The 23,507-nt window shown below is 40.4% G+C and overlaps 2 protein-coding genes across 2 annotated transcripts; both read left to right on the top strand.

Annotated features, from left to right (window-relative positions):
- Positions 1-427: 427 nt before the first annotated feature.
- On the top strand, positions 428-2,980 carry LOC108997836 (transmembrane protein 258-like). The gene is made up of 4 exons (XM_018974225.2): positions 428-552; positions 682-782; positions 2,504-2,582; positions 2,684-2,980. The coding sequence occupies exons 1-4, from the start codon at positions 550-552 to the stop codon at positions 2,729-2,731; spliced, it is 231 nt and encodes a 76-aa protein (XP_018829770.1). The 5' UTR covers positions 428-549; the 3' UTR covers positions 2,732-2,980.
- A 2,582-nt stretch (positions 2,981-5,562) lies between these two features.
- LOC108997834 (transmembrane protein 258-like) lies at positions 5,563-13,099 on the top strand. Its single transcript, XM_018974222.2, has 4 exons — positions 5,563-5,753; positions 5,877-5,977; positions 12,609-12,687; positions 12,803-13,099. Exons 1-4 carry the CDS (start codon positions 5,751-5,753, stop codon positions 12,848-12,850), a joined length of 231 nt encoding a protein of 76 aa, XP_018829767.1. The 5' UTR covers positions 5,563-5,750; the 3' UTR covers positions 12,851-13,099.
- Positions 13,100-23,507: the final 10,408 nt, after the last annotated feature.

The following is a 23,507-nucleotide window of genomic DNA, read 5'->3' as shown; positions in this document are numbered from 1 at the left end:
CACCTCTTCCCTGATCCAGCACTTGCAGAAGCCTATGGAGCCCTCATTGCAGTCCAGTTTGGTTTGGAACTTGGGCTATCTCAAGTGATCATTGAAGGAGACTCTCTGCAAGTCATTAATGCTCTAAAAAGGGAGGAAGAGGGGTTTAACAGTGCTAGTATGTTTGTTGAGGAGGCTAAACATCTTCTTAATTTCTTTGCCAAGTGGGAGGTTTATCATGTTAGGAGAAATGACAATTATATTGCCCACTTGTTAGCAAAAAATGTTCTTTCCATCTATGATCATGTTGTAACGTTGGGGGTCCTCCCTGCTTGTATTCATGTGGTTTAATAGATTGGAAATGATTTTCTCAAAAAGATATATAGCTAATAGCCTAATGGCATTTTTGTTGTGATTACGTGGCAAGTTGTAAACCGTCAGATTTATCCGAGCAAGCCGATCCAGGTTTCATATTGACCAACACACTAGAGTCTAGCGCCTGAGTTCTGAGTTCTCACCGTGTGTCGGATCCAATCTGCGAGGAACAACCGAAGTCGTCTTCCAAACTCCATGGTTAGACCACTTCATTCTCGAACTTTTTCTGAAGTTTTTGTTTTATTTTTTCTAGTTTTTCTTTATCCCGGAATCGTTTTCTCTGTTTTCAATTTCTTAGATTTAGTTTCTGTTGATTTTTCTTTTAAGGCGCCGAAACCGATTACCAGTCCCGTACCAGACGCCTGGTACCCAACTCTGTCAGTCTTCATGCTCGCGATCGGTCTCGTGGTCACCGCCTCCTTCTTCATGTAATCTCGATCCGATCCCCTGAATATTTGTCCTTTCAATATAATTCTGATTGGAAAACGATTTTCTGTTGAAGAATAATGGAGTTTTTTGGGTTTAATGCGAAAGATCATGTGTTTGGCGGGAGTAAATCATGTTAAGAGTTTTTTGTGTTGCCCAGCGAATGTACGATGTATTATGAACCGTTTCTAATTGTGTTCTCAAGTTCTTCATTCCATATCCAATTTGGTACTTGGATATTGGTATCTTCGACAATTTCTCTTTCTACATTAAACTCTTGAATATAAAAAAACTTCATTGATTGTTTCTGATTGTTTCTTAAAACAACAAAATTACAAAGAAGAATATTAATTCACGGGAGCTGCTGCCCATTCTTCTTCATCTGCTGTTTTTTTTTTAGGGGAAAGTACATTTGGCTCAAACTATGTATCATCAGTTTTACACTTTTGCAATCCAACTACCAAACCTTTTGTGTTTTAATGTTAGGATTGTGATGTATGGAACTGTTCTTTAGCAAATTGTTGTTTCTTCCAGTCAAAGACAGTTACATTGCTTAGCTGAGTTAGGTGATTCATTCTTTCGTTTTAGTAAATTTTCACTTCTTTAAGTTTGCCTTTTGAGAACTTTCTTAATTCTTGAGTCGTTTGGACTAGAATCACTGGATCTTTGCCTTTTGAACCCTGTATTGACCTCTTTTTTTTTTTTTTTTTTAAATTTAAGAGAGGAAAGTCACATGTCCAATAGTGACCCCCTCCCGAATTTAGTAATAAAAAAACTCTCACTTATAGCCGAGGAATACCGTGGAACAAAAACAAGGTTTACAGATGACCCCAAAAGATCACAACCTGAAAAAAGAAATCCAACTATAACAAACTATAGCTATAACAAGCCTATAATTCAAAAAATAAAAAATAAAAGAAAAACCACCACAAAAGACCAGACCTAACATCTCAAAGATGGAAGAGCCAAAGAATCCAAACGAATTAGGCCTCTAAGAACCCGAGGCAAATTATAACTATTAAAAAAAATCCCATTCAGAACCTGAAGCCCCTACCTTAGCTAACCAATCCGCCAACCTATTACCTTCACGAAAAACATGCTAGAACCGACATTGAATCGTGCAGGATAAATCAACAATTTCTTCCCAAAAATCCTCAAGGTACCACACACCACATCTCCCTCTGAGCCACCAAGAGATAACTACCATAGAATCCATTTCAACTATCACATTTGAGATATTCAACGATTTGCAACTTCTCAACCCATGAAGGAGAGCCATAAGCTTCGCTGTATTGACCTTTTTTACTTCTTACATTGTGAATGTTGGAGATTTCTAATACTAGTGTTGACAAGTATGGAGTCATTTTGTTATGGTTACTGGTGATGTATAGTTTGAATAGCTTTTAGCAAAGTGATCCAACAGGCTCTGAAGATGGTTTCTCATATTTCTGGTTCTATGTTGTTTTTCAGCTTCATAATTGCCAAGTACTCCGACCTTTGCTGCGTCTATCAAAATATCAGTCTATTATTTTGTTGTTCTATATTATTTTATTCTACTAGTCGATTGCATAGTCAAGCATTATAACGGATCATGGTCTATCATCTATGGAAAGACATGTTAAAGCATCATTTTTTATTTATTTACATTAATAACAGTGTCGGGTCTCGCTTTTCTCCATTTCTTCTTTCTGGCAAGATGTTAACAGCATCATTCCACTTGCAGTTATGAAGCAACCTCTTCTAGGCGGAACCGAAGTCTTACCAAGGAGCTTATCACAGGAGCAGTGGCTTCTGTCTTCCTGGTATGTGTGATTTTCACTATATTTCCTATCATTTACAGAAATATATAATATTGAAATCTTGTTTTCTTGTCGATGCTAAATACCAATATCTCTGGTGGCAGGGTTTTGGGTCCTTGTTCTTGCTGCTTGCTTCTGGTGTTTATGTCTGACTTTTCTTTTACCGTTGGACAATGAGATGTTTTCAAGCAGAATTAGGTTTACATGGAGAATGTGATTTTGAAATTGTTAGCTAATTATATTTTGTAGTTTTTGGAATGAAGGCAATTTCCATCAACCACCATATTAGTTGTTTTTTGTGTCGTTTCTGCTATTATGTGGCAGAAGAAAGATGATGAAGTGCGACATGGTATCTAAGAAAGATTTTACTATGATAGATGGAAATTTGGAGATTAGCCTTATTATGATTGCTTGCTTTAATCTATGGTAAGGCTGCCAAAATTTAAACGCAGAATCAAAAAGAGTGATCCAGGTTTGTCGGAAAACTTGCTATTATCATCCCCTAGCCATTGAAGGCAGAACATCTCCAAGTTGAACTATAGAAAGAGTAACAAAAGAAGGACAAAATAGAGATCCTTTCTAACTGATCTAATGCAGAGAATAATGGACACTACATGATATGCTCATGCGGGATCTATATGCCCAAAAATCCCTAATGAACAACATTAAAATGTTGTAAGGTTTACATAATGTGTCTATCACTTTTGAAAATTAAACCATCTAAGGAACATATATTAACCAGATTTCCCTCAAATAAACAACAACTTTAAGAATGAAGCATGTACCGTAACTTTCCTAATGGAAAAGTTTTTTTTCTAAGTTCACTGTTGACATTGAAACTCTTCCAATTTACTACCAGCATATGACTACTCAAAGCCCTCAAACGAGGGGAGGAACAAGCCATTGGTAGGCTATTTTGATTTGTCTTTACTGGGCCTCAATGAACATGTTCTCTCATTCCTTTGCAATGTCAAAAGTACCAAAGTAATGTCAAAAGTACCAAAGTTCTGCAATGAGGCTATAAGAGCATTAGCATTGGATTGGTTATTCTATTTTTTTAATTTTGACTAATATGTAACTTTTTCACCTTTAGTTAATCATTCAAAACTTAAAGTCTACATTGGATTAGTCATCACACTCTCTATAATAATAAAATATTATTATTTTTTATTATTTATATTTTCTTATTAATTTTTATTTTATTTTTATAATCTTTAATAACCTCCAACAAATCATATTCATTTTTATTTCCACAATCTAACAATCTATAATATAATAATCTCATATATATATAGATAATAAAATATCATATGAATAAAAATATCATATCTATAATATAATAATCTTAAAAAATATTTTTAGACTTGCTATAGTTCTTTTCATATTTGAAAAGAAGAATAGATTTACTGTAACTTATAGTTTGGATGAAAACAATTTAACTAATTCAATGTGGAGCAAATATGGATGATGTTTGCTAAATTTAAAGATGAAAAGACATTTGGCTAATCCAATGCCAATGCTCTAATGTCTTATTCTTCAAAAGGTTTTCCAAAAATTGAGCCACGAAGTATGCTAGCATACCGTTCCATTGTAGAAAGTTTTGATTGAAGAGGGTCAGAAATGTAGGGTATGCTGAAATGTTTGCGATGTACAGAGGAGAGAAATGTATAGGGAGGAAGAAGAGGGTTAGAAAAAAATTGATAAAGAGAGAGAGAAGGAACGAAATTATGAGGAGAGAAATGTAGAAAAACATAATCATCAAAAGGAGCGCCGATTACATGGGTATTCTCCAGTCCGGTTACAAGTAGAGTTTCTCTTAAAATTTATACATAACTTTACTCTATTCATTTTTTGAATGAAACATACTCATTTCATTAATAAACCGAAATTATAAATATGACTTATCAATACGAGAAGTTTCAATACATAGGAAATCTAGTCTATAAGCCAATTAACGCAACAGCTCTGGGGCTTCCCCACACACAAATACATTTGTGGCGGATATTGTCTTAACTTTTAATCAAACTCTCTCGTAACAGAGAAAGCGCACTGTAAAAACAGAACTTAATGACCCTCTCTATCCTCCCAGGGAAGAAGAATATGGGACACTGCTAAGGACATCAAATCCTATAGCCTATTCCTATTTTATTAAAAACTAAACTAACAAACAACTACAAATAACCACATTAACAACTACAAGACCACAAGTTCTGGTGAGACCCCAGACGTCACGCCCACCGCAAGCATCTTCATCTCGAGCCCTGGTGGAACGAGCACCCAGCGTACATACGGACCACAACAGCCCGGCCGTATAACCACCAATCGTAGCATCGCCCACCACTCTCAAAAGCCTTGTCTTGGATTACGTCTGATCTAAAGGCCCAAACCTCACTCTGGTCAATAAAAGCAACACCAATACCAGAAACAAAACAACTACAAAATACTGAAACAAACAACAATAAAGAAAATGAAACCAAAAAACAAAATAAAAAATACAAAACGGATGAACAGTACACAATGGTCGGCATAGTTTCGTGTAGAAACTGTTCACCCTGGGAGGAAAGCCGACGGTCAGACTTGGAAGACCCAGAGTCAGAGGTTCCACATCAACCGAGCGTGGAGTCGAGAGAGGTCTCCTCGGTGGCGCGTGAAAGCCACGCGCCAACGCTGTTCGGAACCTCGCCCTGCGCGTGCGGGCTACTCGCCACTCCTATGGACACCAGATTTGGAGGTCTTGAAGATCGGAGGCTGGGCGCGTGTAGAGATGTGATGGCTGGAAAGACTTGAACGGCGATCCTCCCTTATTCAGCCTAAAAAAATACAAAACAAAATAAAAAATACTACATAGAAATTAAATAGAGAGAGAAAAGAAAGTGGGCAAGGGGCGAGGACCCCTTTCAACATATCTAGTGTTTAGGGAGCTTAAGAGAGAAAGGAGAGGGATTCCCTTATTAATACTCAGCCTCGAAACCGAAAGTGATATATAGCTAATAGCCTAATAGCATTTTTGTTGTGATTACGTGGCAAGTTGTAAACCGTCGGATTTATCCGAGCAAGCCGATCCAGGTTTCATATTGACCAACACACTAGAGTCTAGCGCCTGAGTTCTGAGTTCTCACGGTGTGTCGGATCCAATCTGCGAGGAACAACCGAAGTCGTCTTCCAAACTCCATGGTTAGACCACTTCATTCTCGAACTTTGTTTTTGTTTTATTTTTTCTAGTTTTTCTTTATCCCGGAATCGTTTTCTCTGTTTTCAATTTCTTAGATTTAGTTTCTGTTGATTTCTTTCTTGAAGGCGCCGAAACCGATTACCAGTCCCGTACCAGACGCCTGGTACCCAACTCTGTCAGTCTTCATGCTCGCGATCGGTCTCGTGGTCACCGCCTCCTTCTTCATGTAATCTCGATCCGATCCCCTGAATATTTGTCCTTTCAATATAATTCTGATTGGAAAACGATTTTCTGTTGAAGAATAATGGAGTTTTTTGGGTTTAATGCGAAAGATCATGTGTTTGGCGGGAGTAAATCATGTTAAGAGTTTTTTGTGTTGCCCAGCGAATGTACGATGTATTATGAACCGTTTCTAATTGTGTTCTCAAGTTCTTCATTCCATATCCAATTTGGTACTTGGATATTGGTATCTTCGACAATTTCTCTTTCTACATTAAACTCTTGAATATAAAAAAGCTTCATTGATTGTTTCTGATTGTTTCTTAAAACAACAAAATTACAAAGAAGAATATTAATTCACGGGAGCTGCTGCCTATTCTTCTTCATCTGCTGTTTTTTTTTTAGGGGAAAGTACATTTGGCTCAAACTATGTATCATCAGTTTTACACTTTTGCAATCCAACTACCAAACCTTTTGTGTTTTAATGTTAGGATTGTGATGTATGGAACTGTTCTTTAGCAAATTGTTGTTTCTTCCAGTCAAAGACAGCTACATTGCTTAGCTGAGTTAGGTGATTCATTCTTTCGTTTTAGTAAATTTTCACTTCTTTAAGTTTGCATTTTGAGAACTTTCTTAATTCTTGAGTCGCTTGGACTAGAATCTCTGGATCTTTGCCTTTTGAACCCTGTATTGACCTTTTTTACTTCTTACGTTGTGAATGTTGGAGATTTCTAATACTAGTGTTGACAAGTATGGAGTCATTTTGTTATGGTTACTGGTGATGTTTAGTTCAAATAGCTTTTAGCGAAGTGATCCAACAGGCTCTGAAGATGGTTTCTCATATTTATGGTTCTATGTTGTTTTTCAGCTTCATAATTGCCAAGTACTCCGACCTTTGCTGCGCCTATCAAAATATCAGTCTATTATTTTGTTGTTCTATATTATTTTATTCTACTAGTCGATTGCATAGTCAAGCATTATAACGGAACATGGTCTATCATCTATGGAAAGACATGTTAAAGCATCATTTTTTATTTATTTACATTAATAACTGTGTCGGGTCTTGCTTGGCTCCATTTCTTCTTTCTGGCAAGATGGTTTTTTTTTTTTTAAGTAATCAAGGATATTATATTCATAGAAATAGGCAAAGCCCGAGTACACAGGAAGTATACATGAAGTATACATGAAGAAATGCCTAGTTAGAAGTTACAAAAGAAAGAAGAAGTTCATGGATATTAAGTCCGTTACAAACTGTGGCCCCCTCCCATGAGAACAATAATTTAAAAAAGACAACTTTTAGCTCTTCTAGTGTTCTCTCCTGGTCTTCGAAACATCTTGCATTTCTTTCCCTCCAAATACACCAACACAAACATATTGGTACCAACCTCCAAATTGCCGCTATCTGAGAATTGCCGTATAGTTCTCTCCAGCTTGCGAGAAAATCCACCAATCTACACGGCATAACCCAAGACAATCCAACTCTTGAGAAAAAATCATCCCACATGCCCTTGGCCATCTCACAGTGTAAAAGCAGATGATCAACTGACTCCCCATGCTTCTTGCACATATAACACCAATCTAGGACAATAACCCGTCGTTTTCTCAAGTTATCTGTGGTAAGAATCTTGTCCAACGATGTTGTCCAAACAAAAAAGGCTGCTTTTGTCGGGGCTTTTGTTTGCCAAATGCTCTTCTATGGATACATTGGCTTTCCGGGATTCGTAATTTTTTGGTAAAAAGATCTAACAGAGAAAATACATTTCTTATTATTCCAAAACATCTTATCTCCGGTGCCCCCTGATATGTTTGCAGAATATAATGCCGCAAAGAACTCTATAATAGGTTCCAACTCCCAATCTTGGGCTGCCCTAGTGAAGTCAATATTTCATTGCGGGGAGCCATTTGAAAAGACCAGAAGATTGGCGATCGATGCCTCATTTTTTCAAGCGAGCGCAAAGATAGTAGGGAAGGTATCTTGTAGGCAATAGTGACCACACCAGTTACCAGACCAAAAGCGGACCCGCGAACCCTCACCCACAACATGTTCATGTCCACGAAAGGTCCACCAAAGACTCCGAATGTTTTTCCACAACCCCACTCCATGAGTGCCTCGAGCCTCATTCGAGCGCCATCCTCCCCAAGCTTTCCCGAGCTGTGAATCTATAACGGACTTCCATAAGGCCTCTCGTTTAGTTTGATACCTCTACAACCACTTACCCAACAGAGCTTGGTTGAATTTCAACAAGTGGCAAATCCTCAAGCCTCCCCCAGACATTGGGATACAAACTGTTGGCCAATTAACCAGGTGGAATTTGAACTCTTCCCCCAATCCCCTCCATAAGAAGTCCCTTTGTAGCTTCTCAATGCGGTTAGCCACCTTTGTAGGAAGTGGAAATAGAGACAAAAAGTAAGTGGGTAAGTTTGAAAGAGTGCTTTTGATCAAAGTTAACCTACCACCTTTCGACAAATATAGCCTCTTCGAGGCGGCCAATTTGCTCTCCACCCTTTCAATCACATCATTCCAAATCCTCACCGATTTAAAAGACGCACCCAAAGGTAAGCCAAGATACTTCATAGGAAGGGAAGTTATCTTGCATCCCAAAGTAGTAGCTAAAATCTCCACATCGGGGACAACCCCCACTGGCACTAATTCTGACTTTACAAGGTTGATGCTCAAACCAGATACAGCAGCAAAAGGAGTAACGCTCTCAAGGCTTGAACCTGGCCATGGTGTGCTCCACAAAAGATGAGTGTGTCGTCAGCAAAAAGCAAATGGGAAATGTTGAGGTCACCATTCCCCACCGCAAAGCCATGGAGTAACCCACCGTCCACCAGACCCTCAATCATCTTACTGAGTGCTTCCATGACAAATAAGAAAAGTAGAGGAAAAAGCGGATCTCCCTATCTCAGGCCACGAGATGAATTGAAGAAACCCACCGGTGTGCCATTCACCAAGATAGATAAACGAACTGAAGATATGCAAAATTCTACCCATTTTTGCCATTTCCCCCCAAAACCACGTCTACCAAGTAAGTAAAGTAAGAACTTCCAGTTGACATGATCATACGCTTTTTCCATATCTAACTTGCAAAGTAGCCCGGGTATTCTAGACTTCAATCGACCATCCAAAACTTCATTTGCGATAAGTATTGAATCAAGAATTTGTCTACCTTTGACAAATGCATTTTGTGGTTTTGAGATTAGTTTTTCCACCACCGAGCTCAATCTATTTGCTAACACTTTGGAAAGAATCTTGTACACCCCATTTACAAGACTTATGGGGCGATAATCACTCACTTCCCTTGACCCCACCTTTTTAGGGATAAGGGCTAAGAAGGTAGCATTGAGACTCTTTTCAAAGCAAGCATTAGCATGGAATTCATGAAAAACTTTCATTATATCTTCCTTGACCACCACCCAACAAGCTTGAAAAAATCCCGTAGTAAAACCGTCTGGACCAGGAGCCTTATCGCTTGCCATACCTTTGATAACCTTGCATACTTCCTCATCTATAAAAGGCCTCTCTAACCACCCTGCACTCTGCTGGTCTAATGTGGAAAAAGACAGACCATCCACTTTCGGTCTCCAGTTGTGTTCTTCAGATAATAGGTGTTGATAGTAATGTTCAGTGTGATTATTTATTATCAACTTATCTGAAGAAATTGCCCCATCCACCATCAATAAATCAATAGCGTTGTTTCTCCAGTGAGAGTTGGCCATCCTATGAAAGAATTTTGTGCATTTATCCCCCTCTTTAAGCCAGAGCACCCTTGATTTCTGTCTCCATGAAATCTCCTCCATCAAAGTTAATCTTTCAAGATCAGCCACTACCTGATTCTTTCGAGTTTTTTCAAGTTCAGAAAGAGTTCTGGCCTCCTCCTCACCTTCCAAACCCTGTAACTCCTCCACAAGAGAGCGCCTCTGTTGAGACACATTACCAAAAACTTGCTCATTCCATTGCTTCAGATCCTGTTTCAGTGCTTTCAACTTTTTTGCCAAAATGAAGCTTGGAGAACCTTGGAAAGTGTAAGAAATCCACCATTGTCTGACCCTGTCCACAAAACCATTAGTTTTAAGCCACATATGCTCAAATTTAAAATACCTTCTACCCCCCTGGATGCCTCCACAGTCTAAAATGATGGGGAAGTGATCAGAGCATAAACGGGATAATCTTCTTTGGACTACATCGGGGAAGTGCGACTCCCAATCAGGAGTTAACAAGAATCTATCGATCCTCAACCAAGATGGGCAATCACGGTTGTTGGACCAGATAAATGTGCCTCCTGATAGTGGAAGGTCCATGAGCTCTTGTTCTGATATGAAATCAGAGAAATTTCTCATGGCTGAAGAAATATGAGAAACACCCGACCTTTCACTTGGGAAGCGAGATATATTGAAATCCCCCCCGATGCAACTTGGTAACTCCCACCAACTTAGGACTCCCGCAAGTTCTTCCCACAAAAATCTTCTCTCTGAGTCAATATTTGGGCCATACACACCAACAAAAGCCCATTTAAATCCGTCTTCTATATTAATAAAAGAACATGCAACCAAAAAATCACCCACACATTCCTCCACCCTTTCCACTACCCTTGTGTCAAACATAATTAGAACTCCCCCTGAAGCTCCTTTGGATGGTAGGAAGGACCACCCGACATGTTGTCCTCTCCATAGGCTACGAACTATTTGTATTGTAATATCTTCCAACTTAGTCTCTTGTAAGCATATGATATTCCCCTTCCATTGACGAAGAAAATTTCTGACTTGGAGCCGCTTGTTAGGATTATGCAGCCCTCTCACATTCCATGATACTATTTTTGGCTTCATGGGACAACCATTTTACCCCTCCCCTTACACCACTCTTGATGAGAGCTCTTCTCTCCCTCATCCTCTTTCATTTCCCATGATAGTCTTTTGAGTTCTCTTTCCCTCTTTTTGGCCGAAGCCAAGGAACAATCAGATTTGGGTTGAGTCTTCATAGCCTCAACGGCTATGAGAAGGGCCAAAAATTCAGCTTCAAAGTCCCCATAAGAAATTCCTACCATATGCTTAATGTCCATCGCCATTTGTATAACCCAATCTGACACGTTGGGATGAAAGGAGTAGAGAGGAGTAGGTTCATCCTCCCCTTCCTTGTTTGCCGCAAACAGCACCAAAGAACCAGCTTGCTCAGAAATGACAACCTCTGCCTTCTCCAACAAACGACAATCAACTTGTTCCAACGTCTGGGCAGCAACCTTCGTTGCCATGGAGAGGGGAGGGAACCAGCTCAGAAGGAGCCGAAGGCGACGACAGAGCCACCGTCGGAGGACCTGGCTTCTTCGCATGGTCCTGAGCCACGCCGGAGGACCTGACTTCACCCCCAAAGACTCAGGAGGTAGGCTAGACCCTGCCGGCGACCAAGTCTGTACCACCTCCATGGATGACGGCCCACCCGTGAGCTCCCCATGCGCCATCGAGCCGATCTGCGATTGCGGATCTTCCTTTTCATTAGTTTCCGTCGTAGGGGACTCCGTCACAGAGGCTACTGTCGGGAGGGGAACCGACGCCGGAGTCTCTGTCACACGGGTTACCGTTGTGGGCCCAGTCTAGTGCGTCGGTCCACCCGCCAGGGATGAGCCCTCAACAGGCTCAGCAATTTCGACCGGGAGAGGGGCCTCAGAAACGGGCCTAGAGGTCGAGCCCTTCTCAAAACAAGGCCCATGTTGTTTTCTCTTCCATCCCATACGGTTTGGGCTTCTCTGGCCCAATCCCACCTTACTCTTACCACTAACGGGCCTGAGAGACTTCTGCCCAGCAATAGAGGCCTGGCCTTGGCCCAGGCCCAAGCCAAGCCCCCACCCTTTATCAAAAAGGGAGGTTAGGACTTTTAGTTCCTTCCTAACTGATTTTAATTCCTCCTCCATCCCCGTAACCTCCTCTTTCAAATAAAACAGAGCCTTCTGCAAGTGGCTTTCCTCTGTGCAGCCATTTGACAGTGACCCACTCTCCATTTCGGGTACAAACTTGTCAACTTTCTCTGCATGTACGCGTGATTGGACCCCTGCTATGTTATTTCCAGACACCACCATACTTCTCCCCACCCCTCCCAACACACCGTCTGCATAGGACAGCCCCACCTTCTTCTTCCCCTTAACATTTTCTCTGTCCAGCCTTGGCAAAGCAGGGACCTGCTTGGTCGAAGCAAACCTAGGCAAAGCTTTCATCAACTCTAACGAAAAAATCTTCCACCCTTTACCTTCCACCCCTTCCAGGATCGCCAAGAGACCTCGGCCACCTGTGCCACCACCATAATCTGTGACTTCCAAAAAACGCCCATATGCATTAAGGCGCCTATGGATGAACAAGGCTTTAGCACCATCTCAATAGTTCTTATAAAAAACCTTCCTACCACCTGAGAGAAAACATTCCTCTACTGTGTTTGCCAACCAACGTGCACTGGCCAGGTTGAGGATTATCTCTTTGGTGACCTTCCTACCCCTCTCTGTGATATGACATTGGTTCCCTCCTTCCATGGACAGAACAAAGACCTTAGTCTCTATTAAAAGATGCTTAAGGAACCCCATTCCAAACTCTAACAACAGAAAGAATAAAAGAAAAATTCTGGCAAGATGTTAACAGCATCATTCCACTTGCAGTTATGAAGCAACCTCTTCTAGGCGGAACCAAAGTCTTACCAAGGAGCTTATCACAGGAGCAGTGGCTTCTGTCTTCCTGGTATGTGTGATTTTCACTATATTTCCTATCATTTACAGATATATATATATATATATATAATATCGAAATCTTGTTTTCTTGTTGATGCTAAATACCAAAATCTATGGTGGCGCAGGGTTTTGGGTCCTTGTTCTTGCTGCTTGCTTCTGGTGTTTATGTCTGACTTTTATTTTGCCGTTGGACAATGAGATTTTTTCAAGCAGAATTAGGTTTACATGGAGAATGTGATTTTGAAATTGTTAGCTTATTATATTTTGTAGTTTTTGGAACGAAGGCAATTTCCATCAACCACCATATTAGTTGTTTGTTGTGTCGTTTCTGCTATTATGTGGCAGAAGAAAGATGATGAAGTGCGACATGGTATCTAAGAAAGATTTTACTATGATAGATGGAAATTTGGAGATTAGCCTTATTATGATTGCTTGCTTTAATCCATGGTAAGGCTGCCAAAATTTAAACGCAGAATCAAAAAGAGTGATCCAGGTTTGTCGGAAAACTTGCTATTATCATCCCCTAGCCATTGAAGGCAGAACATCTCCAAGTTGAACTATAGAAAGAGTAACAAAAGAAGGACAAAATAGAGATCCTTTCTAACTGATCTAATGCAGAGAAAAATGGACACTACATGAAATGCTCATGCGGGATCTATATGCCCAAAAAATCCCTAATGAACAACATTAAAATGTTGTAAGGTTTACATAATGTGTCTATCACTTTTGAAAATTAAACCATCTAAGGAACATATATTAACCAGATTTCCCTCAAATAAACGACAACTTTAAGAATGAAGCATGTACTGTAACTTTCCAAATGGAAAAGTTTTTTTTCTAAGTTCACTGTTGACATTAAAACTCTTCCAATTTACTACCAGCATATGACTACTCAAAGCCCTCAAACGAGGGGAGGAACAAGCCATTGGTAGGCTATTTTGATTTGTCTTTTTAACTCACTCTGTTTGTTCTTAAAAATTCTAAATCTCCTTTTTTTTTTTTTAAATACCAAAGAAGAAAATAAAGGGAAATGGCATGCATCATGTTCCGGAAACTGCAATTTGTTCTCTATTGTAGAGGGAAGGAAGGTCCCGGCTGCAATTTGTTCTGAGAGTAAAAGGCCGCCAGACTTGATAGTTATTCTTATATATATGGCTAGTGAGGGTAAACTAGCAAAATCTTGAATATGTGTTCTATACTCGTGGACGTGCTTTGCATGGTGCAAAATCTTATTTCCATTGCTTTTGGTGGATATTCAAGTCAATATCCCCATGAGAAGCAATAGAAAACCTGCCAAGTCAAATTTTGGGAAAATTATATTTCGTTTTTTCCCAGTAGCTTGAAAGATTGAGAAATAGATTGCTTCAAAGGGGATTGACTAAATGATTTCTTGAACGGGATAGATAAGATAAGACGACTGATCAAGAGATGGCATAAGAGGAAACTTTATTGATAGAAAACTTGTTGATGCATTTTTCCGGCATGACCATATTCCAACACTAAGGTCGAATGACCCACGATGATGGCATGTGATTTGATACGGTGCTCGGATGCTCATCTGAAATCAACTATAAATAAAACATATAAATTGTAAATAAAGAGAGACATATATTTACCCGGTTTGACATAGAAGCTTACGCCCAAGGGTTGTTTGGGGGCAAAATTCATTATGTTTGGTATTTTACAGTCTCTCATGGCCTTCCATAGCTCTCAATACAATGGAGGAAATAAAATTGAAGGGAGGTTGAAGAAGATGTTTTCCTTTTGGAGAGAGGGAGCCCCACAAGTTGTAGAGTAGCAGAGAGTCTTTCCTTGTAGAGTTGCTAAATGTCCTGCATTTGCAGTGGTTTCCTCCTTTTATAAATGTCTTATTCCATCTTTAGAGTAGCTAAGTCTTACTTGCACTATGTCACTTTCACATTTATGTATGTATGTCTGTCAACCTATTATTCTTTTATATCTCTCTCATCTTATCTCTTCCTTTTATTCTTAGTAATGGGCTGGACCTAGTTCATATTATATCCAATAGATGCTTACGATTCTTTAGATTTACTTTTCCAACAAGAAGGTCTTGAGAATCTTCAATAAAAGTCCACCATGATAGAGAAAGTCTATGAGAACTGTAGAAAAATAAATTCTAGGACTTGCCCTTGATTTTCCATTGTCGTGTGATGCAATGAAGATCTCCGAGGATGGATCTTGAGGAGACTTGTATATCCCATGTAATGGCCTCTAAGAAGCTTGTTGGCGTGATGGCATGTCCGAGTGTTTGCCTGATAATCAAGCTATGACAGATAATTGCATGTGAATGTTGACCATTAGTGAAGAGCATGGATTGTTTGCTCCCCAGTAGACTTTAAGGTTGCGTTGTTGTTTTGGTGTTAAAGTTCAAGTTTATTTGTTGTAACCCCACACTAAGTCGGTGGAGAGCCCATTGGCTTCCTGGGTCCATTTTAAGCAGTTGTCAAGCTCGTCGACTCATTCTGGAAGGTAACCTGCATGGGGCAGTTATAGAGCTTAGAGGCTCATTCCTTTAGGTGACCCATTGGCGGCGATTATGGCAAGGGAGTTAGTCTTGCATGTGTGCTAACATTTTTTGCTAAGGCAGTGGGAAGATTTCTCAACCACTTTGATGAGGTAGCAAGAAGATTGCTCAACTACTCGGTTGAGGCAGCAGGATGATTGCTCGATTGCTTTGTTGAGGTAGCGAGAGGCTTGCTCTACCAGTATAATGGTGGGGGGCTTGGCCTTCATGTTCCTAGGCTTAGTTGTTTAGGTATGAGAGGTTTGCTTGGCCGCAACCATTTAGACGCTAGAGGTTTGCTCTGTTGCAGCCACTTAGACGAGGGAGGTTCCTCTACTGCAATTATGACAAAGACTTGTATGCGCCTTGGTTGCCGGAGCTTAGCTTGCGTAATGCTAGGCTTAGTGATTTAGGTGTTGGCCACAACCATTTAGATGCTAGAGGTTTGCTCTATCGCATTTATGGTGAAGTCTCGTCAAAACTTACCCTAACTGTTGCTAGGATTAGCCGTTTAGGTGCGGGTGGTTTGCTCGGTTGCAACCATTTAGACCTAGGAGGTTTGCTCTATCGTAGTTGTGGCGAAGGCTTGTGTGCATACTTTGCATTTTTTTTAGGGGGGTCTGAGTGCTTCACTCTAGGGCGGTTCATATGTTCTGATAAGTTTTCATCGAAAACCAAATTCGTTAGTGTAAATAATCCAAACCACGAGTTTGAGACTTGTAAACCTGAGCCAAGTGGCATGACATTTGGTAAGAATTCAATTTTTGTAGTACTCTAATGTAGCTCAACCCTGCTATTGAAAACTTTTCTCTCATTTATTTTTTTGCCGGAGTGTGGTGAGGGCTCAAGGCACCCATGTGAGGCTTGAAGGCAACCATGTCTTAGTGATAATGAAGATTTGGCATGCCCAAGTGAGTGCTCTAGGGCAGCTAGTCCAAGTGAAGGTAGGGAATTGAGGTGCCCGAGCGGCGCTCGATGGTGACCCCGCAACTGGTGCTTGTGGTTAATCTTTGTTGTATGGACGAGCATTGTTGCTTTGCACAGTCCTTTTTTGCTCAGCGAGTTCCTTTGTTGCTTAGGCGTGAATTGTTGCTTAGCAAGTTCCTTAGTTGCTCAAGTGAGTCTTTTTTCTCGGAAGAGCTTTGCTGCTAGGGAAAAGCGTTGTTGCTTAGGAGAGCTTTAGTTGCTTAGGAGAGCCTTGTAACTTGTGAGAACATTGTTGCTTGGGGAGAGCGTTGTTGCTCGGGAGGAGTGTTATTGGTTGGGGCGCCATTGTTCCTTGAAAGAGCGTTGTTGTTCGTGTATAGCATTGCTGCTCGGGAGGCGTATTGTTGCTCGACGTAGCCATTTGTTCCTTAGGGTGTTCCTTTGTTACAATCCTTAAGTCTCCTCATGGCTCGGGACAAGCATAACGGATTGCTATTGTCAATTGCATGTGTTTCTATTTGTCCATTTTCTTTTAGAGTCATGTAGAATCCCAAGGAGCTTTATGAGAGAAACATTTAAATCTAGACTTGTTAGCATAAGTGAATTTCAAATGGCAAGTTTGAGGGGAACAACTTGAGTGAGGGCGAGCATCATTTCTTGGGAACGAGCTTTAGTGCACATTGCCAGGTTTGCAAGTTACTTGGGGGTAGGCTACATTGTTCACCATTTGATGCAGGCAAGCTAAGAGACTGCAACGCTTGTTGCTCGAGAGAGCTTTTTTTGTATATGGTTGTGACTTAAGGTGACTTAGGCGACTGAAGGTGCTTGTCCATGAGGCATGTGAGCCTTGCCTTTCCTTTGGGGTGGGCATTATACTTTGCTCTTGATGTTCACCTTGCTCACCCATGATGTGGGATGGTTGAGTGCCTGCCATGTCTGATGCCCTGGGCATTTCCTACAGAGCTGAAGTGCTTGCTCCGTAATTCCTGTGAAGTGTAATGATATGGTGATAAAAAAGTGGCATATGTAAGAGACTTATCTTCGCAGATGGTTCGGCCTGATTTCCTTTTCTGATCGAGGAGAGCTCTGTTGGTTGAGTAGTTTATTTCGTTACTTGCAATTTTCCTTCCTCGTTGGTTGAGGGTAGCATGATTGCTCGCCTAACGTCTCTTTGTTGCTCCGGGCTAGGTGCTCATATGTGCATCTGTGCATTCTCGTAAGAGCCTCGTATGAACCTAAGGAACTTTATGGGGACAACATCCAAAATTCGAACTTATTAGCACAAGTGAAAGTTAAATATCAAGCTTGGGGTGAGGAAACATGGGTGAGCTTCATTGTTCGGCTTACTTGGAGTATTTGTTGAGCTTCATCACCGGCCATATTTGGACGAGCTTCATTGTTTGCCCTGATAATTTCTTGGGCGGGCTCATTGCTCTCTCAAAACTCTGCATGCATGGGTTTGGTTGACTGCTTACCTTGCTTGACTTCATTCATCCTTCTCAGGGCGGGCTAAACATTTAAAGGCTAGGTGAGCTTCATGATTACTCCCCTTGATTATTACTCAAGTGGCCTCATTGCTTGCCTAAGGCTCTCTATGTGCAGGTTGATTAACTGCCTACAATGTTTGTCTTTTGAGTGAGTTACATTGCTCCCCTGGACTATTCGAGCAATGGCAGGTTAAGGGCCAGCCATGATTGTTTCCCAAGTGAGCGATGGAGCTCGCCCGAGATGTTTGAGTGCTGATGTGGTCGGTGCCCACATCATGTTGATGAAAAGAATGCTTTTTGTGCCACTTCTTACTCTTTTGCAATGACATTAAATTACCGCAAAAGGTCATAATAACATCCCCCCCCCCCAATTCTTTATCCCGTTTGTATTTCTGTATTTCTCTCTTGTCCTTTTTTCCATTCCTATTTCCTTTTCTCTCTCGACAAACAAACTAGCCCCCACATCTTCCCTCTAGCTTATGCCAAAGAAGGCATACTGCGTCGCTCTCAGCCCAATGTCTATATCGGTAAGTTCTTCTCTCTCTCTCTCTCTCTCTCTCTCTCCCTCACGTCGATGTGGAGAATGTCATAAGATCTTTTCATACGAAATAGGAGACGGAACTTCTGAAGGTGATGCTTTAACGTCTTATGTTTCGTTTGAAATTTGTTGCAGAAATGGTTTGGATCTGCAACCACCAAAGTCTCACACTGGGTACCTTCGCAATCTGACGCCAATAAGCCTTTTCACCTCCTCAATCTATCTCTTTCCTTCCTACATATTCTAGATCCTGAAGCCAAAGCTTTTGGGTGCTAAACCCTAGCCACCGCCTGCTATGATTCTCAGATCAATTGTTACGAGACAAGGAAATATGGAAGAAATTTACAATACAAATTGATGAGAAATGATAATTGAAACTGATATTTCATTCATTGTTCATAACATCATAGGAGCGATTCAAGGCAAATCCAAACCTCCAAGAAAGAAAAATAAAGTTCCAGACTCAAGGCACCCATGTGAGGCTTGAAGGCAACCTTGTCTTAGTGATAATGAAGATTTGGCATGCCCGAGTGAGTGCTCTAGGGCAGCTAGTCCAAGTGAAGGTAGGGAATTGAGGTGCCCGAGCGACGCTCGATGGTGAGACCGCAACTGGTGCTTGTGGTTAATCTTTATTGTATGGACGAGCATTGTTGCTTTGCAAGGTCCTTTTTTGCTCAGCGAGTTCCTTTGTTGCTTAGGCGCGAATTGTTGCTTGGCAAGTTCCTTAGTTGCTCAAGTGAGTCTTTTTTCTCGGAAGAGCTTTGCTGCTAGGGAAAAGCATTGTTGCTCAGGAGAGCTTTGGTTGCTTAGGAGAGCCTTGTAACTTGTGAGAACATTGGTGCTTGGGGAGAACGTTGTTGCTCGGGAGGAGTGCTATTGGTTGGGGTGCCATTATTCCTCGGAAGAGCGTTGTTGTTCGCGTATAGCATTGCTGCTCGAGAGGCGTGTTGTTGCTCGACGTAGCCATTTGTTCCTTAGGGTGTTCCTTCGTTACAATCCTTAAGTCTCCTCATGGCTCGGGACAAGCATAACAGATCGCTATTGTCAATTGCATGTGTTTCTATTTGTCCATTCTCTTTTAGAGTCATGTAGAATCCAAAGGAGCTTTATGAGAGAAACATTCAAATTTAGACTTGTTAGCATAAGTGAATTTCAAATGGCAAGTTTGAGGGAAACAACTTGAGTGAGGGCGAGCATCATTGCTTGGGAACGAGCTTTAGTGCACATTGCCTGGTTCGCAAGTTGCTTGGGGGTAGGCTACATTGTTCACCATTTGATGCAGGCAAGCTAAGAGACCGCAATGCTTGTTGCTCGAGAGAGCTTTTTTTGTATATGGTTGTGACTTAAGGTGACTTAAGGCTACTGAAGGTGCTTGTCCATGAGGCATGTGAGCCTTGCCTTTCCTTTGGGGTGGGCATTATACTTTGCTCTTGATGTTCACCTCGCTCACCCATGATGTAGGATGGTTGAGTGCCTGCCATGTCTGATGCCCTGGGCATTTCCCAGAGAGCTGAAGTGCTTGCTCCATAATTCCTGCGAAGTGTAATGATATGGTGATAAAAAAGAGGCCTATGTAAGAGACTTATCTTCGCAGATGATTCGGCCTAATTTCCTTTTCTAATCGAGGAGAGCGCCATTGGTTGAGTAGTTTATTTTGTTACTTGCAATTTTCCTTCCTCGTTGGTTGAAGGTAGCATGATTGCTCGCCTAACATCTCTTTGTTGCTCCAGGCTAGGTGCTCATATGTGCATCTGTGCATTCTCGTAAGAGCCTCGTATGAACCTAAGGAACTTTATGGGGACAACATCCAAAATTCGAACTTATTAGCACAAGTGAAAGTTAAATATCAAGCTTGGGGTGAGCAAACATGGGTGAGCTTCATTGTTCGGCTTACTTGGAGTATTTGTTGAGCTTCATCGCCGGCCATATTTGGACGAGATTTATTGTTTGCCCTAATAATTTCTTGGTCGGGCTCATTGCTCTCTCAAAACTCTGCATGCATGGGTTTGGTTGACTGCCTACCTTGCTTGACTTCAATGATCCTTCTCATTGCGGGCTAAACATTTAAAGGCTAGGTGAGCTTCATGATTACTCCGCTTAATTGTTACTCAAGTGGCCTCATTGCTCGCCCAAGGCTCTCTATGTGCAGGTTGTTTAACTGCCTACCGTGTTTGTCTTTTGAGTGAGTTACATTGCTCCCCTGGACTATTCGAGCAATGGCAGGTTAAGGGCCAGCCATGATTGCTTCCCAAGTGAGCCATGGAGCTCGCCCAAGATGTTTGAGTGCTGATGTGGTTGGTGCCCACATCATGTTGATGAAAAGAATGCTTTTTGTGCACTTTTTACTGTTTTGCAATGACATTAAATTACCGCAAAAGGTCATAATAACATCCCCCCCCCCCCCTTGGCCCAATTCTTTATCCCGTTTGTATTTATGTATTTCTCTCCTGTCCTTTTTTCCATTCCTATTTCCTTTTCTCTCTCGACAAACAAACTAGCCCCCACATCTTCCCTCTAGCTTATGCCAAAGAAGGCATACTGCGCCGCTCTCAACCCAATGTCTATATCGGTAAGTTCTTCTCTCTCTCTCCCTCTCTTTCACGTCGATGTGGAGAATGTCCTAAGATCTTTTCATACGAAATAGGTGATGGAACTTCTGAAGGTGATGCTTTAACCTCTTATGTTTCGTTTGAAATTTGTTGCAGAAATGGTTTGGATCTGTAGCCACCAAAGTCTCACACTGGTTACCTTCGCAACCTCACGCCAATAAGCCTTTTCACCTCCTCAATCTGTCTCTTTCCTTCCTACATATTCTAGATCTTGAAGCCAAAGCTTTTGGGTGCTAAACCCTAGCCACCGCCTGTTATGATTCTCAGATCGATTGTTACTAGAAAAGGAAATATGGAAGAAATTTACAATACAAATTGATTAGAAATGATAATTGAAATTGATATTTCATTCACTATTCATAACATAATAGGAGTGATTCAAGGCAAATCCAAACCTCCAGGAAAGAAAAATAAAGTTCCAGACTCAAGATATTCAATAATGATTCCTTGGTCCCTACCTTACATTCTTATATCTAATTGCAATGGAAATAACACAAAAGGACAAATATTACTAGTAACAATCTTCCTTCCAGGATAAAAGGCACGTGTCCTCCAAGAGTGAAATGCATAACTTTATATGTCCTAGCAGAAACAACATCGTATGGGTGATACTCTAAACGGCACTACATCACTTCAATCTTCCAATGATGAGCCTCCATCTTTGTAACTCTCTTTAACACGACAACAGCCCTCTGGCTTGTCTTCTTCTACCTTCCCTCTAACTCAAAACTGACCCCATAAGCTATACCCTCCAAAACTGAGCCATAACATTCCCCTCCCCCACTTAAAGAACCTTGCCCACAAGGTGGAGATAGCGTCCTTAAAGTTTCCACAATATTTTCCAAGTATTATCATCTGAAGACGCCCCAGACCATTTCACCAAAACTTCAGTCAATGCCTTGTTCCCTTGACGTTTGAGGTGTCGATCTACCATAGCCTCGGGTTCTTGTTGAAGATCCCCATGGTTATCCACCGGAGGCAGCGTTGGTAAGTGTCCTCAAACAAAAAGATAATAAAATAAAAGACCATTATAGACTATAACTAGACCCCATAGAGAAGTTTCATCACTCACCAAGTCATGATCTGAATTTTGATTTCATCACTAGTATCTTACTCTTTTAACATCAAAGATAGAAAGAAAATCAATAAAAAATTTAGCAATTTGTCAAGCAAGAGTTAAGCATTTACTTCAACCTAAAGCTAAGACCTTGAGTGTGTGTGTGATATAGTCAATTCAACTCCAAACCACCTGCAAACTCAGATAAAAGTAGAACAAATGAAACCAGAAGAATTCTCTCCAAACTTAACCCCATAAGTCCAATTTTCAGAAATCATCTCCACTAATGTAGTCAAACCAAACTCAGAGATCAAAAGGTCTTTAATCAAGTTGTAATGACAAGCCACAGGGTGAGGGCTAAGAAAGAAATGGATATGGAAAATCAATGCAAACTGGGAAAAATACTTGGTGGAAAGAACAATAAAAGAGATATCCACATAATTCAAACAATAACTCTTCATCGACTATATGGTCATACTTGTGATATTATTGTTGCTGTAATCAATGAAGTAATACAAACTACACATTCAACAAAATCTGAAGTGATTTACACTCCACTTATTGAATTTTCTCTATTTTTTTTTTTTACCATGATGGATAAATCACCTCTGAATAAAAGACAAACCCAGCAATAATACCTTCATTTTTTTTTTCAGCCTCCCACCTTTTACATTCAGCCACCTCAGTTCTTGTAGCCTTTCAAATCTTCAACCACTTCAACCTTTTTTTTTTTCCTCGTTCACTTTTTTTTTTTTACACTTGGATCTTATAGAGCATAATTTCCTTTAAACTAACTTTCTCTTTAAATATAGATTTCCACCAAAGTATTTTCTCAAACCGTAAAAGGTAAATCATGGTTTTTCAGACTTAGAACTAGAATGATTTATGTAGTAAAATAACAAATAAAGGCTTATGTAAAATAAGGCTCAAGGGAGTTGCTATGGAAATACACCATGCAAAGATGGCACGATAATTAGGACGGCTGAGAAAGCTTTTTGGTTATGACAAAAAAAAAAAAAAAATTGCCTAGATCATTTATCTAATATTTGGTATCAACTAGGATTTCGCCTGAAGGATCCATCTACGGATTCTAGAGCAAAGCAAGATTGAACTTCCCTGACCCAGTTAATTCAACATCTTCTCTTCATAAGCAAAATGGAATAAAGAAAAAAAAATGACTATGTGCTCAATTATGTCAAGGTCAAAGATTTAAATCAAAGTACCCACAAAACTCAGCCTAACATAAAAGAAATTTTTGAAAATTTTTCTCAACCCCATCCTCAATCACAAATTTCAGAGTCATAGAGAATTCAATCATACTGAAATACATGCTTGGAAAGAGAATGCAACAACTCAAGACTTATAAAATCACAAAAAAAAAAAAAAATAAATAAATAAATAGCAAACAAGAAGACCAAATGACTATAGGAGTTTACACCCCCCAAACTTAAACTAAACAATGTCCTCATTGTAATGCAAAAGTGAGACAGATTGAAAAAATGAAAGGAACTTCCCTGGTTTCATGGTGAATCAGCCGTAGTTTGTAATTTTCAGCTCTTTATTCATGCTAAATAAATCTGCATCAAAATCCAAATTATTCAAACAAATAAATAAATAAATAAATAAAAATAAAAGAATAAATGAAAAAGATTCTATAGGCTGCCTCCCATAAGCGCTTGTTTTAAAAT

The sequence above is a fragment of the Juglans regia genome, chromosome 10 (genome assembly GCF_001411555.2).
Source record: "Juglans regia cultivar Chandler chromosome 10, Walnut 2.0, whole genome shotgun sequence".
NCBI classification, from domain to species: Eukaryota; Viridiplantae; Streptophyta; class Magnoliopsida; order Fagales; family Juglandaceae; genus Juglans; species Juglans regia.
This window is presented reverse-complemented; position numbering and strand designations above follow the sequence as displayed.